General features: G+C 41.4%; 1 protein-coding gene and 1 long non-coding RNA gene across 18 annotated transcripts in view; one reads left to right on the forward strand and one right to left on the reverse strand.

The window, feature by feature from the left end:
- ACBD5 (acyl-CoA binding domain containing 5) overlaps positions 1-15,288 on the forward strand; it is a 46,358-nt gene extending 31,070 nt beyond the window's left edge. For all 17 annotated transcript variants that reach the window (XM_046012715.1, XM_046012716.1, XM_046012702.1 and 14 more), the window contains 4 exons: positions 436-635; positions 6,704-6,748; positions 7,079-7,188; positions 13,810-15,288. In XM_046012715.1, coding sequence (XP_045868671.1) covers positions 436-635; positions 6,704-6,748; positions 7,079-7,188; positions 13,810-13,822 — 368 coding nt within the window. In that variant the 3' untranslated portion in view covers positions 13,823-15,288. The remainder of the gene's footprint in view (positions 1-435; positions 636-6,703; positions 6,749-7,078; positions 7,189-13,809) is intronic.
- Positions 538-4,719, reverse strand: LOC123946872. The gene is made up of 3 exons (XR_006819668.1): positions 4,552-4,719; positions 2,669-2,743; positions 538-671 (listed from the first exon to the last, which is right to left on the reverse strand). It is a non-coding gene; the product is annotated as an uncharacterized LOC123946872 (long non-coding RNA).
- Positions 15,289-16,944: the final 1,656 nt, after the last annotated feature.

A 16,944-nucleotide genomic window follows, 5' to 3' on the forward strand; every position in this document is an offset into this window, starting at 1 on the left:
GAGAGAGCGATCACAAGTAGGCAGAGAGGCAGGCAGAGAGAGAGGAAGGGAAGCAGGCTCCCCGCTGAGCAGAGAACCGGATGTGGGACTCGATCCCAGGACCCTGAGATCATGACCTGAGCTGAAGGCAGCAGCTTAACCCACTGAGCCACCCAGGCGCCCCTATAAGAATTATTTAAGACTACCTTGAGGCTCCTGGGTGGCTCAGCTGGTTCGGCGTCTGCCTTCGGCTTGCGTCATGATCCCGAGATGGAGCCTGAGACGGTCCTGAGATGGAGCCCGCATCGGGCTCCCTGCTCACGGGGAACCTACTTCTCCCTCTCCGCCCTGCTCATGCTCGCTCTCTCTCCAATAGATAAATAAGATCTCTATCTCAAATACATAAATAAAATCTTTTAAAAAATAAAACTACCTTATTTTGCTCTCTTAAAATAGGGCATAGAGTGCCGCACATGAGCGAAGGATCCAAGGGTCGGCAAGTAGGAAGCGGAGGTGATGGGGAACGCTGGGGCTCCGACAGAGGGTCAAGAGGCAGCCTCAATGAGCAGATAGCTCTTGTCCTCATGCGCTTGCAGGAGGACATGCAGAACGTCCTTCAGAGACTTCATAAACTGGAAACGCTAGCGGCTTCACAGGTGAGCTTTCGAATTTGTCTTCTTCTACTGCTGATCCTGTAAAATACCATGTTAAGTATAACCTGTGTTGATCAGATTTACACCAATCAATGTAATGTAATGATTAAAAATAAAAAGGCGCTAGGGGCGCTTGGCTGGCTCAGTCGGAAGAGGATTCGTCGCTTGATCTCGGGGTTTTAAGTTCAAGTCCCAGGTAGGGCAGAGAGATTACTTAAAAAAAATAAAGTAATTTAAAAAATTAAATAAAAAGGATCTACCTTTTACTTAAGTAAGTTTACTTAAGTAAGAGCCTGACCCAGGGGTGCCTGGATGACTCAGTAGAACATGTGACTCCTGATCTCAGGGTTGTAAATTTGATCCCTATGTTGGGTGTGGAGATTAGTTTAAAAAAAAATCTTGAAAAAAAATAAGACTGACCTGGGACACTGGGTGGGTCAGTTGGTTAAGCATCTGCCTTCGGCTGGGGTCTTGATCCCAGAGTCCTGGGATCGAACCCCGAATCAGACCCTCCTCAGCATGGAGTCTGCTTCTTCCTCTCCCTCTGCCCCACCTCTGCTTGCGCTCTCTTTCTCAAATAAATAAATAAAATCTTAAAGAAAAAAAAAGGATTTTATTTTCAAGTAATCTCTTCATCCAACTTGGGGCCCGAACTCTCAACCCCAGCATCAAGAGACCAACAGTCCGGGCGCCTGGGTGGCTCAGTGGGTTAGGCCGCTGCCTTCAGCTCAGGTCATGATCTCAGGGTCCTGGGATCGAGTCCCGCATCGGGCTCTCTGCTCAGCAGGGAGCCTGCTTCCCTCTCTCTCTCTCTGCCTGCCTCTCTGTCTACTTGTGATCTCTCTCTCTCTGTCAAATAAATAAATAAATAATAAAAAAAATCTAAAAAAAAAAAAAAGAGACCAACAGTCCAATGACTGAGCCTGCCAGGGACCTCTTACAGCTCTTTTTCTCTTATTCTTCCAATACTAAGGACCCTACTTTGCCTCCAACATGGTACTGGTAATTTTACACTCAAAAAATTTTCTATTAAGTGGCAGTTAGCTTTTGGGTCAGCGTTTTAAAATTTTTTTCCCAGATATTATTTATTCATTTGTCAGAGAGAGACAGAGTGAGCAAGCAAAGCAGGGGGAGTGGCAGGCAGAGGGAGAAGCAGCCCCTATTCTATGACTTTTTTAGAGTATTTTGTAAATGTTTAATGTCTCTAATGGTATTGAAATTCTGCTAAAAATCCTTTTGATTTTTTTTCTTTAGTTTCCTTTTTTATTCTTAGCTTACATAAAGCAAATAAAAAAAAAAGATGCTAACATGTTAAGGATTTTCCCCCTAAAATGTGCATTAATCACTTGGATGAATAAAAGAAATAAACTGATGATCGAACGAAAGGAAACTTAGTTCAGTACCTCTAGTTCAGCAGACATAGAAGGTGACATTAGTGGGGCGCCTGGGTGGCTCAGTGGTTTAAGCTGCTGCCTTCAGCTCGGGTCATGATCTCAGGGTCCTGGGATCGAGTCCCGCATCGGGCTCTCTGCTTGGCAGGGAGCCTGCTTCCTCCTCTCTCTCTCTCTCTGCCTGCCTCTCTCCCTACTTGTGATCTCTATCTGTCAAATAAATAAATAAAATCTTTAAAAAAAAAAAAAAAAAGAAGGTGACATTAGTGGCAGAGCCAGCTCCGTAACCGAACTTCTCGGATTTCTCATGCAGTGAACTTTCCATCACAGTACGCTGCAGGAGGTTCATTCACTCAATAAATGTATTTATACATATACTGAGAGATAGAGAGCACGAGTAGGCAGAGTAGCAGGCAGAGGGAGAGGGAGAAGCAGGATCTCCGCGGAGCAGGGAGCCTGACGTGGGGCTCAATCCCAGGACCCCGGGATCATGACCCGAGCCGAAGGCAGACGCTTTATTGAGTGAGGAACCCAGGCGCCGCATAAATATTTGTTGAATGGGTACACGCCAGATACTTTTCTAGGCAGTAGACATGTAAAGGAAAGGGGAGACAGCACTATGTGGCAGAGCTTGGAACAAACTACCTGGATTCAAATCCTGGCTCTGCTGTGTGGTCTTCGGTCAGGTTTCTTTACTTCTCTGTGCCTCAGTTTCCTTATCTATAAAATGGAAATACTAGTGATGCCTGCTTCGTAATGCCTGTCTCAAAGTTCAGAAGGTGAAGTAAAATGCATAGTATAGTGCCTGGAACACTCCTGTGACATTTACGTATTGTCCATGAGATGATGACTGTGACCATAATAGCAATGATAGTAAGCCAGCTTGGTTTTTTCCTTCCCTCAGGAAGGTCACAGCCTGAGAGAGGACCTCACTTAAATAATTCTCTGTCTTCATATTTTCTTTGCAATGGTTATAGCTATCTGGGATTTTTCCTTTCAAAAATCTTCTAACAAATTTCAGTAATCCTTACTTTAATCTAGCAATAGAATGGTGAACAGAACGTCTAAATATGGGAAAGCCAGTGATACTGACAAAGGTTCATTGCGCGACGAAACTTGAATCAGACTCCTGAACGTTCTTTTAGGCCCATGTCTTCTCTTCTTCCATGTACAATCCGGTTTTATCAAGAACCTTGCACAGTCAGTTTAACCAGCTGGGCTCCTCATCCTCCACCGGCTCCCTGGTCATGTCTGAGATCACTCTGGCCTGACTTCAGCAACAATCCTGTTAGGTCGGTTTAGCTAGAATCTAGCTTACCCCTGATGTTTCCTATTAAGGAATTTTCCATCCGCTGATCCCAGCCCTACTCCCTGACATGGAATTCCCCTTGCCCATGCACGTCCACTGGGAGTGGAGCCCCTTCTGTCTCCTCCTACCGTAGAAGCCCCTATACCCATGAAGAAGGTCCCTTGAAGAAAGTCTCCTGTGCTTTCACACGTGTCACTGACTTTTTTTCCCAACAACATGTATGGATAAATATCATTAAAGCAAAAAATCACAATGCTTGTTATACAGCTAGTCCCAGTGCTACTTAGATGGAAGCAAGGGTCCTTAGGAATCTTCATTTGCCTTTCAGACCCTTTATTACTTTGAAAAAAAAATCCGCTAATAGTTAACATTTAATAGTTCTGACTCTACCTTAGTATTTGTTAGTGATTGCTGCTTTATTTATTTTTTTTAATGCATAACAATAGTACAAAAGAGATTTTGTTTTCATGGCCACCCACTGCAGCCCAGCCCTAAAATGGCACGGTGCTCACTTACCACATCTGCACAAAGTCTAAGTCTTGTGTTTGTTTATTTTTTTTTTAAGATTTTTTATTTATTATTTATTTGGCAGACAGAGATCTCAAGTAGACAGAGAGGCAGGCAGAGAGAGAGGAAGGCAAGCAGGCTTGCTACTGAGCAGAGAGCCTGATGTGGGGGCTCTGTCCCAGGACCCTGGGATCATGACCTGAGCTGAAGGCAGAGACTTTAACCCACTGAGCCACCCAGGCGCCCCTGTCGTTGCTGCTTTAATGAAGAATAGTGTCATCACATTGGGATTTGGTCACCTCAAATTCCATTCAAAATCACACCGACTAATGTGACCTTGGTTAAATCAACATATACCAGGGAGCCCAGTTTTATAAATCTGTCCTTTATTCTGAAGAGGTACCATTAAGGTAAATTCCTGATTAAATATTATTATGCATTGGAGCGTCTTAAGTGGCTCAGTCAGTTGAGCATCTGACTCTTGGTTTTGGCTCAGGTCATGATCTCAGGGTCGTGGGATCAAGCCCCACATCAGACTACCCACTGGGCTCTGTGCTCAGCGGCAATCTGCTTAGCATTCTCTCTCCCTCTGCCCCTCCCCACTGCCTGCTTTCGGTGCGCACTCTCCCTTTCAAATGAATAAGTAAATCTTTAAAATACAGCGTTATGCCTACAAGGTGCAATTACAACTAGTATCATAAAAGATCATTACCTTGTCTGGATTCTTCCGGCACTTGCAATTTGATTATACTCTTCTTCAACACCTTAATGGTCTGTGAGGACTAATGCATTATCTGGAGGGAACTACTTTAGTTTTACCTGTAGGGTAGAGTGTTCCTGCGGCCTGGGGTCCTTGAGATCAGATTACTTATAACAAGGAAGTGTAAAGCCTGTCTCCCAGTCACCACTTCCTGCCTTGTTTCAGCACACAGGCCTCTGTGCTGTGCCTTGAACTTGCCCACAGGCTCCCTCCCACCTGGGTCTTTGCACTTTCTGTTCCCTCTGTACTGATGATTGTTCTCTGCACCCCACACCCCCTTAGCCACAGAGCATACAGTTTCCTTTGTTTATGTCTTTGCTCCAGTGTTAGCAAAGCCTTCCCTGATCACTCTATTTAAAATCGCAAGACACTCCTCCTCCAACGCGTCTCATCTCCTCTCCCTGTTTTTTCTTTTTTTCCTCCCTCCTTCTCTCCCACCCTCCCTCCCTCCTGTTTTATTTTTCTTTATGGCATTTATAACTACCTGATATACTCTATATTTTACTAATTTACTCATTATTATTCGTATCTCTCTATTACAGTATAAGCTCCATTAGGGCAGCACTTTTTGCCATTTTTGCTCCCTGTTGCGTCTCTAATGCCCAGAGTAGTAACTGGTACATAATAGATGCTGAGTAAATATTTACTGAGTGAATAAACTTATTAATTTTCATACCATTTCTTTTTTTTAAAGATTTTATTTATTTATTTGACAGAGATCACAAGTAGGCAGAGAGGCAGTGAGAGAGAGAAGGGGAAGCAGGCTCGCTGCTGAGCATTGAGCCTGATGCGGGGCTTGATCCCTGGACCCTGAGACCATGACCTGAGCTGAAGGCAGATGCTCAACCAACTGAGCCACCCAGACACCCCTCATATCATTTCTATGAAATTATAATAAATGGAGAAACTAGAGTAATAAATTTCCAACAATTAGTGTAAGGAAACTTGTTTTCTGGGTGAGCCAAGTTGGAATATAAGTTTCCTAAATTAATTTGAAATTTTTCTGCTCAGTTTATACATCTAATTAAAAACCGACAGTGTGGGGCACCTGGGTGGCTTAGTGGGTTAAGCCGCTGCCTTCGGCTCAGGTCATGATCTCAGGGTCCTGGGATCGAGTCTCGCATCGGGCTCTCTGCTAAGCGGGGAGCCTGCTTCCCTCTCTCTCTCTCTCTCTGCCTGCCTCTCTGTCTACTTGTGATCTCTCTCTGTCAAATAAATAAGTAAAATCTTTAAAACAAAACAAAACAAAACAAAAAAACCCGACAGTGTTTCTCCCCTCAGAAAATGTAACTATGGGGGCGCCTGGGTGGCTCAGTGGGTTAAGCCGCTGCCTTTGGCTCAGGTCATGATCTCAGGGTCCTGGGATCGAGTCCTGCATCGGGCTCTCTGCTCGGCGGCGAGCCTGCTTCCCTCTCTCTCTCTCTGCCTGCCTCTCTGTCTACTTGTGGTCTCTCTCTGGCAAATAAATAAATTAAAAAAAAAGAAAATGTAACTATGTGAGGTGAGGAATGTGTTAATTAACTTGATTATAGTAATCATTTCATAATCTATATATGTACCATCATCACATATATATGTAATAATTATAGCTCAAATTATATCTTAATAAAGCTGGAAAAAATTTAAAAACAAACCTACAACATTAACAATTCATTTCTCATACTTATCATACCTCTTGTGGTATAACTTAACATGAATTTTCAAAACAGATCTTTGGATATGATTTATAATTTTCATGATAATCAAGGCTGTGGTTCTCAGATGTGTTTGTAAATTGGTAATTTTTTTTTTAATTAAAGAATAAGAAAAACTGACTAGGTAATTTAATAACAGTATAAAAAAAGTAATGGTGTAGATTAGTTTGAGGTTTTATTTTGATAATTTTATATAATTTGAACTATAAATATAGAATATCAAAGGTGTTAGTTTGGCTAGCAATTTAGGGACCTTGTTATTTGGCCAGTATGTGTTTCAGGACAATCAAAGCATGGTTCACAGAATGAACTAATATTTTAGCCTTTAAAAAAAAAAAATAGGAAATAGAAAAATTACTATTTTTTTCTCATTTTTGTCAAAGCTGAATCACTTTCATTTGTATTTATAGGCAAAATCACCAACATTACAGAGCAGTAACCAACCTCCCTCACAGGTAAGAAATGCTTTTCTTAAATCTAAGTCCCAGGGTTTCAAATAACTTAAAACGAATTTAGATTATACGAGGTTCTTAAACTATTCCAAATGAAATCTACCCTGAAGAGCTTTGAAGTAAAACTGTATCTGCTGTGTGTTTAAGTCTAAAGTACTCCTGAAAGTCTGCTTACTGAATTATGCTCTAAGATACAGAATATCTCCCTTCTATTTAGCAGGACTGAGGTTTGTTATTAAGTTTTATATTTTCAAAACTAGGAAATATCTATGTTTTTATGTTTATACATGCAACGTGTAATAGACTTGTGACCAGCTTATTTTATTTTCTCAGAGACCATCTTGGTGGCCCTTTGAGATGTCTCCTGGTGCATTAACTTTTGCTATCGTATGGCCTTTTATTGCCCAGTGGTTGGTGCATTTATATTATCAAAGAAGGAGAAGGTAATTTAGTTTTATAATTGACAATAGTGTGCAGAGTCTTTTTTTTTTTTTTTTTTAAAGATTTTATTCATTTATTTGACAGAGAGAGATCACAAGTAAACAGAGAGGCAGGCAGAGAGAGAGAGAGGGAAGCAGGCTCGCCGCTGAGCAGAGAGCCCGATGCGGGACTCGATCCCAGGACCCTGAGATCATGACCTGAGCTGAAGGCAGCGGCTTAACCCACTGAGCCACCCAGGCGCCCAGTGTGCAGAGTCTTAAAGTGTATAGCAGACAGAGCTTTTAATATCGGTGAAGAGGATAGCTCCACGTGGATATTTTGTCATACTGAACATTCTGTACCAATCCTGAGACCCAAACTATCTTGGAAATGATATCTAGTGGATTTCTAGGTATCTTTTAGGCTTAAAAAAAAATTAAAGTCTGATGCTTATTTTGACCCTTTGCTAACATTAAAGGATTATAGACAATGGGTAGGGAGACAAATAATGCCTGTATGCATTATTTCATTTCATTTCAGAAGATTTCTAGCCTGGTTGTTGACTATCTAGAAATAGAAATTTTCTTTTTTTTTTTTTTTTAAAGGATTTTATTTATTTATTTGAAATATGGAGATCACAAGTAGGCCAAGAAGCAGGCAGAGAGAGAGGAGGAAGCAGGTTCCCTGCTGAGCAGAGTGCCCGATGCGGGGCTCCATCCCAGGACTATGGGATCATGACCTGAGCCGAAGGCAGAGGCTTTAACCCACTGAGCCACCCAGGCGCCCCTAGAAATAGAGATTTTTCTAACTTGAGGACCAAAATTCCAGTTTGGGATGCCAGGAGATGCCTCTAATAGGTCTGAGAACATACTGGGGCCCTTGAAAGAACTCTTGAGTAACCTGAGGCTCAATCTCTTGGGTTCAAGAAAATCCTTAAAGCATTTTTTGGAGACACTATGTAAACTGAATTACTTCACATGGATGGGCATATAGACATCACTTAACCCACTCCTGGCCTTACTTCCTTTTTGGTGTTTTCATCACCATTTCCCATTAAGTAACAACAGACAGGGGAGAAGAAATAGGATATTTGATCATTTTCAGTGCTCTCTAAAATATGTGCAGCCAAAACCCATTTTAAAAAATCTATAAGTTTAAATAATTATGGGTATGTTGTTCTTCTACCAAAGAACCCAGCTCCCTAGTTAACTGTTAACTGTACCTGCTACCAAAAGCCCAAACGAGACATCTGCCCTTCTCTTCTCTGAAAGGGATAAGCAGTACACTAGTTAGTGGTAAGTGCTCCCGTGATAATATGTTGATGGCAGAGAAACCAAAATGCATTGGGGTTTGGGTGAATCCTTTCAGTCTTCCTGCTTTCTGCTTACGTTAAGACAGTTTGACTTATGTTCGTAAGAGAACTAAAGAAGTTCTGCGGTACATTCACGTTCTTGGAATATACACGCCCACTTGAAAAAACTTGAGTAGGAGTTCAGAAACAAAAACTGCTCTCATGGTGTTATTTACCTCTTTTCTAAGTCATTTGTATAGCTGTCATTTAAGCTGTGCGGAAGGTGGGTGTCAGGGTTCGATAAAGCTTAGTCTAAGTCCTTTCTTTTCTTCTTTTCACACATTTTACATCTCCCACGATGGTTGTGTTTAGTGATACACTGTTTTTTTCTTTTGTTTTGTTTTTTTAAAGATTTTATTTTATTTTTTTTTAAAGATTTTATTTATTTACTTGACAGAAAGAGATCACAAGTAAGCAGAGAGGCAGGCAGAGAGAGAGAGGGAAGCAGGCCCCTTGCTGAGCAGAGAGCCCAACGCGGGACTCGATCCCAGGACCCTGAGACCATGACCCGAGCCGAAGGCAGCAGCTTAATCCACTGAGCCACCCAGGCGCCCCTAAAGATTTTATTTATTTGACAGCGATCACAAGTAGGCAGAGAGGCAGGCAGAGAAGGAAGGCAGAGGAGGATGCAGGCTCCTCGCTGAGCAGAGAGCCCAATGCGGGGCTCGATCCCAGGACCCTGAGATCATGACCTGAGCCGAAGGCAGAGGCTTAACCCACTGAGCCACCCAGGCACCCCTGTTTTTTTTTTGTTTTGTTTTAAGATTTTATTTAGCAACAGAGAGCATGGGGGTGGTGTAGGCAGAGGGAGAGGGAGAAGCAGGCTCTCCACTGAGCAGGGAGCCCAGCATGGGGCTTGATCTCAGGACCCTGAGATCATGACCTAAGCTGAAAGCAGATGCTTAACCAACTGAGCCACCCAAGTGCCCCTCACACAGTGTTTTAAATTTTAATTTCCTTGATAAATGAAGGGAAAAAGAACCCAGCCTCTTTTCACTATGTAGTACGAGTGCTAGACTCAAGCAGCAGGACCCAGTGGCACTAAGGTTAGGTGTTGACATATTTTGTAATGTATTTCAAAGTGCCTTTTCATGTTTCCTTTGTTGAAAGTTGAGGATTGGAAAGGAGAGGAATTTGGCATAAGACAAAAACCCTGAAGCTTACTTGGGTTAATAATTTGTGTTATGGTTAAGTTTGTAATAGCTTGTCACTTTATTAGAAAAAACAATGACTTTGCTTCAACAGTCACCAGAAACTATGGTTTTTCTGTAAGCATTTTTTTAAGATCCTCCTTACTGGTAGACATCTACACCATTTCTCCTAAGTATTCCTTTCAGTTGCTTCCAGATGTCTCTGAATGGAGAAACTCACCCTATTTTTAATATTCTACTTTGTTATTGTTGAATCTTCATCAAGTTTTCAATGTGTTAAGTGTTTAGTCCTTCCAAAGTACCAATTACTTACCACTGTGCAACTGCATTTTGATGAGATAGTTGTTGTTGTTTTTTAAGATTTGTTTATTTGAGAGAGAGAGCACGCAGAGGGGAGGGGCAGAGGGAGAAAGAGAGAATCTCAAGCAGACTCCCCACTGAGCACAGAGTCTGACACTGGCCAGTTGATCCCAGACCCTGAGATCATGACCTGAGCCAAAATCAAGTCTCTGATGCTCAACTGACTGAGCCACCCAGGTGCTCTGGATGAGATAGTATTTACCTGTTTGTTTATATGCGTAACAAATTAACTGGGGTTGGAGGTAGAGCCATTGATATGCAAATATGTTTCAGCCTTGAGGGGCTTAGACATCTTTTCATCTGAAAGTGTGTAGCAATTTTTAATCTGACAGTTACAGGAATGAAAAATAGAAAACAGTGTGTATGGTTTGGAGGAGATGGGTTCTGTGTTAGAGATGAGGAGAAACATCCAGAAATCCACTTAGAATGGCAAAGGTGTGGAAAGGAATGGGTGTGCCCTATTCATAATAGGGACTGTCCTGTGCCTCGACCTCTCAGACAGTGTCTGGCATGTAGTGGGTTCTCAGTAAATGTGTGCAGAGTGCTTGGCTGAATGCCCACTATTTGTAGGAGTTCACATTTAAGTACTGTATGATACAGAAAGCTTTGTTTTATTTATTTATTAAAAATTTTTTTTTCCATTTTATTTAATAAATAGGCATCTGGGTATAGGCACGCTGAGAATGTTCCATATATATTTAAAATAAGCTTTATCTTTGTGGTAAGCTTTTTGAATAGATGTTTTCTTTTCTTTTTAAAAAAAAATATTTATTTATTTGACAGAGATCACAAGTAGGCAGAGAGGTGGGGTGTGGGGAAGCAGGCTTCCCACTGAGCAGAGAGCCCAATGCAGGACTCGATCCCAGGACCCCGAGATCATGACCCTAGCCAAAGGCAGAGGCCCAACCCACTGGTTCAGGTGCCCCGAAAAGATGTTTTCTTAAACATTGAAAGTAGTATGTGAGGTCCACTGCTTGATTTTCTTTTCTCTCCAGTATAGACAAATCTAAATTCAAAGTAAATTACTCACAGGGTACCTGGGTGGCACAGTCTGGTAAGTGTCTGCCTTTGGCTCAGGTCATCAAAGGGGGTCCTGGAATCGAGTTCCGCCTCGGGCTCCCTGCTCTGCGGGGACACTGGTCTCCCTCTCCCTCTGCCTGCCATCCCCCCTGCTTATGCACCCTCTCTCTCAAATAAAATCTTAAAAAAATATATATTGCTTGCATTATCATTCTGCATTGGATCAAGGAAAAAAAAAAAAACAAAAAATCCAAAAAAGACATTTTTTCTGAATGTGGTATGAACAGTAGCACCTGCAGACTTGTTCAGAAGTTGGCCCTGCGGAGCCTCCTGTTTTTCTGCCTCTTCGCAGGTCCCCAGCCTGACCATTCTAGTAAAATTATCCCGAATAAAATACTAAAAACCACCCTATTAAAAGACTACTCTTGAGCTATTACTTTGAAGGGAAGGATGTTTGTAACCACTTTTCTTTATCATTCTGCCCAGGTCCATAAATGCACATGTAGATTTTTTCGAGCACTGAGCCTTCAGTAGAGAGGTTCTAGAAACAGGTAGGTGTAGGGAGGATCTCTGCATGAACACTCTTCAGGTGGAGCTCAGGGCAGATGGTCCTGCCTGGAAAAGTCAGGCTTCTGCTTCTGAGGAGGGGAGAGGACCTCATCAGTACCGATGAGCAGATCCTTGAGCGGGCAAGGCGAAAGGCATGATGTTTCCCTCTACCCTTAATCAGTTGTTTTCTGTAACTTTTCTTCTCTTATCACACCATATCCTACATTTTGCAATTTCATTTAAAAAGAAAAAAGGACACAAAGATCTCAGGAAGAGCCTTGAAAAACATTCTAAAGTTCTAAAAATACCGACGGCGATTTGTGTCTATTTCCTTATTACAGGAGAAGATTGAGGGTTCGGAGAGTTGTATGCTTTTTTGTAAATCTGCAAAGGATTTTGCTTAGTAATCTACATCACATGGGTTCTTAGTAAGTGTTGCTCACTGTTCATGCACCTTCCAGCTAACGTTTCCAGCTAAAGTCTCCCTCAGGCTGTTAGTCTTTGGAACCAACCCGCAATTCTGGGGCGCCTGGGTGGCTCAGTCAGTTAAGCATCTGCCTTCAGCTCAGGTCATGATCTCAGGGTCCTAGGATCCAGCCACAGCCCCACTTTGGGTTCTTTGCTCAGCGGGGAGTCTGCTTCTCCCTCTCCCTTTGTGCCTCCCCCCAGTTTGGGCATGCACATGCTCTCTCTCTCTCTTTCTCAGATAAAGAAATAAAATCTTCAAGAAAAAAAAAAGGGGCCACGCACAATTCTGTTCTGGCTCCAGGGGCCTTTTTTCCCCCTTCATGCCTTGAGGGCTCTCCTTATGTTATGTGAAAATTGAATTGATTATTTAAAATGTCATGCCCGGGGCTCCTGGGTGGCTCAGTAGGTTAAAGCCTCTGCCTTGTGCTCTGGTCACGATCTCAGGGTCCTGGGATTGAGCCCCGCATCGGGCTCTCTGCTCAGCAGGGAGCCCGCTTCCTCCTCTCTCTCTGCCTACTTGTGATCTCTCTCTTTCAAATAAATAAAAATCTTTAAAAAAAGAAAAAAACATTAAAATGTCATGCCCGCCAAGGAAGTATACCTAAGAGACTTTCTACAGAAGATAAAGGATGATGGTATTATCTAAAATATCACTCCTGCCAAGGAGTTGCATAAGAGCATTTCTCCCGAGGTGAGGAATGAATGTGTGTTGAGAACGTTTCAGGCATTTTGGCATCTGGGTTCTGGGGATGGAAGAGAGATTTTATAGTTGTGGGGCCTTTCTCAGACTTCCGATCATACGCGAATTGTTTCGTCTCGTGCTAATAAGCCTACCCTTCTCTAGTCACTCATTCATTCTGCTATCAATAAAACTGTCATATTATACCTTACAAATTATTAGTTTTTATGTCTCCCCCCAACCCCCAAGCTAACCTGAGAGCTCTTTTGAAAGTGGAGAGCCTGACTCATTTATGTTTGAATCCCCAGTTTTTGGCACAGTGCCTAGAAAGTAACAGACACAAATATATGTTGATTTTTAAAAAAAAAAAGATTTTTATTGGGGCACCTGGGTGGCTCAGTGGGTTAAAGCCTCTGCCTTCAGCTCAGGTTGTGATCCCAGGATCCTGGGATCGAGCCCCACATCGGGCTCTCTGCTCAGCGGGGAGCCTGCTTCCCTCTCTCTCTGCCTACCTCTCTGCCTCCTTGTGATCTCTGTCTGTCAAATAAATAAAATGTTTAAAAAAAATAAAAAAGATTTTTATTTACTTATTTGACAGAGAGAGAGAGTGCATAAGTAGGGGGAACGGCAGTAAGAGGGAGAGGGAGAAACAGGCTCCCTGCTGGGCAGAGTGCCCTAATCCGGGACTTGATTCTGGGACCCTGGGATCATGACCTGAGCTGAGGGCAGACGTTTAACTAGCTGAGCCCCCTAGGCGCCCCAGTATGTGTTGATTAAATGAATAGTCTAGATTATACATCTATCAGGGTTTTGTAGTCTTACTCAGCTTTTTTGTTTCACAGCATTCGCAAGTTATAAAATAATTCCCAAAACTCTGAATTGCATTAAGCCAACTTAGAAAAGGATGAGAAGTAATTTCTTAAGGACTGTTGGTAATTTTATGGTTTGCTACTGAATGTGAATATTATTATATGTGATTGTTCAAAGAATTCTCTGGCATGGATGTGTTTTGTATTCAGATTGCATTTATATTCATAGGAAATTGGTTTTTACTTTCTTTTTAAAGAAAACTGAACTGAAGAAAATGGTATTTTACCCAAGAAGACTACTGGGCCTGAATGACCTCAGAATGAAATGGAATGTGGAACTCATGAGAAATCTCAGTTTGTGATGATTACACTTCATTTTGTCGTCCAATAGTTTGGTTTGTGTACATATATACATATATATATTTTGCACTACACAAATGGTAACATTTTAAGGACTAATATTGCTGATACTTGAATAATTAATCTCAACTAGGTTATAAGTAGCATACATGGATTTGCCCTTCCCTTGAACGTGAAGGACATTAAATTATTAATTATTGTTTGGTAACATGTTTACCTGATTATCTCCCGTAGAGAACTATAAGCTGCTTTTCCAAGGTACAGTTGTGATAATGAGATGAGATTTATAACTGGATATTTTTAATTTTCTAAATTAACTATGAGGAAGAATGCAAACCAGCCGTTTGAAATTGAGATTAAATCAACTTTCTATCTTAGTCACCGAATTGCCATGCCAAGGAGTAGAAAACTGCTGGAAGAATCTTCTCCACATCCAGTCTGTGGGCTGCCCCTAATCTCTCCTGGGCATTCATAGTGCTGACTTAGTGTTCAGGCATCATTATTACAGAGTAGAGCCCTACATACGAGGCTTACTTTTTACACGTGAACACAAACTAGACATGACCTGCTGACAGGAGTGATGAAGAATTGGCTTCAAGTAGGTCTGAAAGAATACTCTGAGCCTGTAGATCATGGATAAGATTTTATTCAATCGTAAACATTTATTCCTTTGTAATCGCTTTTCTTTAACTGAGGATATCTTGTTTCTGCTTCATAGGGTGCTTTGAAATATAAAATGAAAACTTATTTATACTGTTTTTACAAAAAGTAAATCTATCACTTTTCTGCAACTGGCAAACTACACAGACGGGACTCTTAGTATATGTGCTGCCGAAGCGAACACCACAGACGGGACTCTTAACCTCCTAGTGCCTCTGTTTTTTCTTCGGGGTATAATATTTGAGATACACCTATTTCACAGGGGTGATGGAAGGATTTACAAGCTGGCAGGTTACGTGCTTCCAGATGAGTAAGGCACACCCAACTAATGTAAACTTAAATGTCCCCCCACCCCACTTAGACTAAAAAGACTGTAATTTAGATCCGTGAAGGCTTTGTTTGGAATCTCTCTTCCTGTAAACCTTCCAAAACTCCACTCATTTAGATGTACCTTGTACCGTAAAGATGTCTCTCATTCAAAGGCATAGTAGCAAATAATTTTTAAGCATTCTTGGTATGTATGATGTTGGGTTAAGCATCGTGTGTTCAGAGTGTTTTCAATAAGAAAGTAATCCATCCCTAGGATAGAGGGTGGTTCTCCGTTTGCTTGAGGAAAAAAGTATAAGAATACAATTTACTTTCCCCAGAATCTTTTTCCTTATTTTTTCTTCATATAACTTGGTATTTTTTATTTTTCAATCACATCTTGATTAAAATGCATCTATCTAAAGGGATTACTAATATTTGCTTTTAAAAAACTGTTCTCTAGTTATTTAGGGAAAAAAATTGAAGCAAGTAACTGAATTATATGTAAAAATAAGATTTAAACCTGTGGATCAGGGATTATTTTCAAAAATTAGATTATCAATTTGGTATCAGAAAATGGTGGCTTTTCTCGTTAGTAAATAAATTAACTAAATGTAAATTGAGAATGTAAGCAGTTGTGATTCATTACAGGCAGTGGGAGGTGACTAATGCCTAGGGATAACCATTTGTATCCTATTCCGAAGTCTTATTTTATAGTCTGAACAGCACTTTGCACACAGTTCTTGTATATAGAAGTAAAGATGTAATTATAGGACATAGCGTTACTGCTTTGTTTAACAAGAACCTCATTTAAAATTTTAAATTGACAGCTGGTATTTTTTTAATGATCTACTTCTTTTCTGTTTCTTTATTGTAAAACTACGTTAAAAATAAAAAGTTAACGAGAAATGTCATGGTTTTTATCGCTTGTTACTGGGAATTCATAGAAAGTAATCATGCCCTTTCAGAATAGAGCCACGCTATTACATACAATTTTATAAAAGTCCAAAAGTGGGATAAAGCAGAACTCCTTTAGTCATGTGGTTGAGAGTGTTATTGATCCAGTCAAAATCTTAGTTTCCGTTTTTTGACCAAATGGATAGCTTCCCCCAGCCACTCAGTGCACCTGTACTCAGCCAAGGTATCTTAAATATAAACAGTTGGTCCTGGTTGGAATATTTTGAGAAGATTTGTGTTTTTTTGGTGTGTTCTTTTTTCTCTAAAGATTTTATTTATTCATTTGAGAGAAAGAGCACAAATGGGGAGTTGGGGGAGAAAGAGAAACAGACTCCCTGGAGAGCAGGGAGCCCCAGTGCGGGGCTCAGTCCCAGGACCCCGGAATCACAACCCAAGATGAAGGCAGATGCCTAACCGACTGAGCCATCCAGACATCCCTGTGTTTGTTTTTTAAAGATTTTATTCATTTATTTGATAGAGTGTGAGAGAGAGATCATCAGCAGGGGGAGGGGGAGAAGCAGATTCTTGGGGGTTGATACCAGGGTCCTGGGATCATGAACTGAGCCAAATGCATACGCTTAAACCACAGAGCCACCCAGGCACCCCACGATTTGTGTTTTTAATACAAATACATAACTTAAAACTTCTACAGATGGTGGTAAAAGTGATGTTAGCTATTTGTATCATTTAAGATCCCAGCGTTCTGCAGCACGTCCTAAAAACTTAACTGCAGTGACTCGACCAAATAAGTTTTGGATTTTTTCTCATATATAAGAAGTACACAGAGCACCTGGGTGGCTCAGTTGGTTAAGCATTTGATTTGGGGTCACATCAGGGTCCCTGCTCAAGGGAGACTCTGCTTCTCCCTCTCCATCTGCCCCCTCCCTCCACTCATGTGCTCGAGTTCTCCCTCATTCTATCAAATAAATAAATAAATAAATAATCTTAAAAAAAAAAGAAAAAGAAAAAAGTCCAGAGGTAGGACAGGTGCTTCCACGGTTCAATTAGGGACACAGCTTCCTTCCATTGTCCTGTTCTACCCTCTTCTTCGTGTGGCTCGTGTCATTCTGCTTGACAGATGGCTGCTGCCTGTTCGGTCTGATGTCTGT

The sequence above is a fragment of the Meles meles genome, chromosome 7 (assembly GCF_922984935.1).
Source record: "Meles meles chromosome 7, mMelMel3.1 paternal haplotype, whole genome shotgun sequence".
Lineage (NCBI taxonomy): Eukaryota > Metazoa > Chordata > Mammalia > Carnivora > Mustelidae > Meles > Meles meles.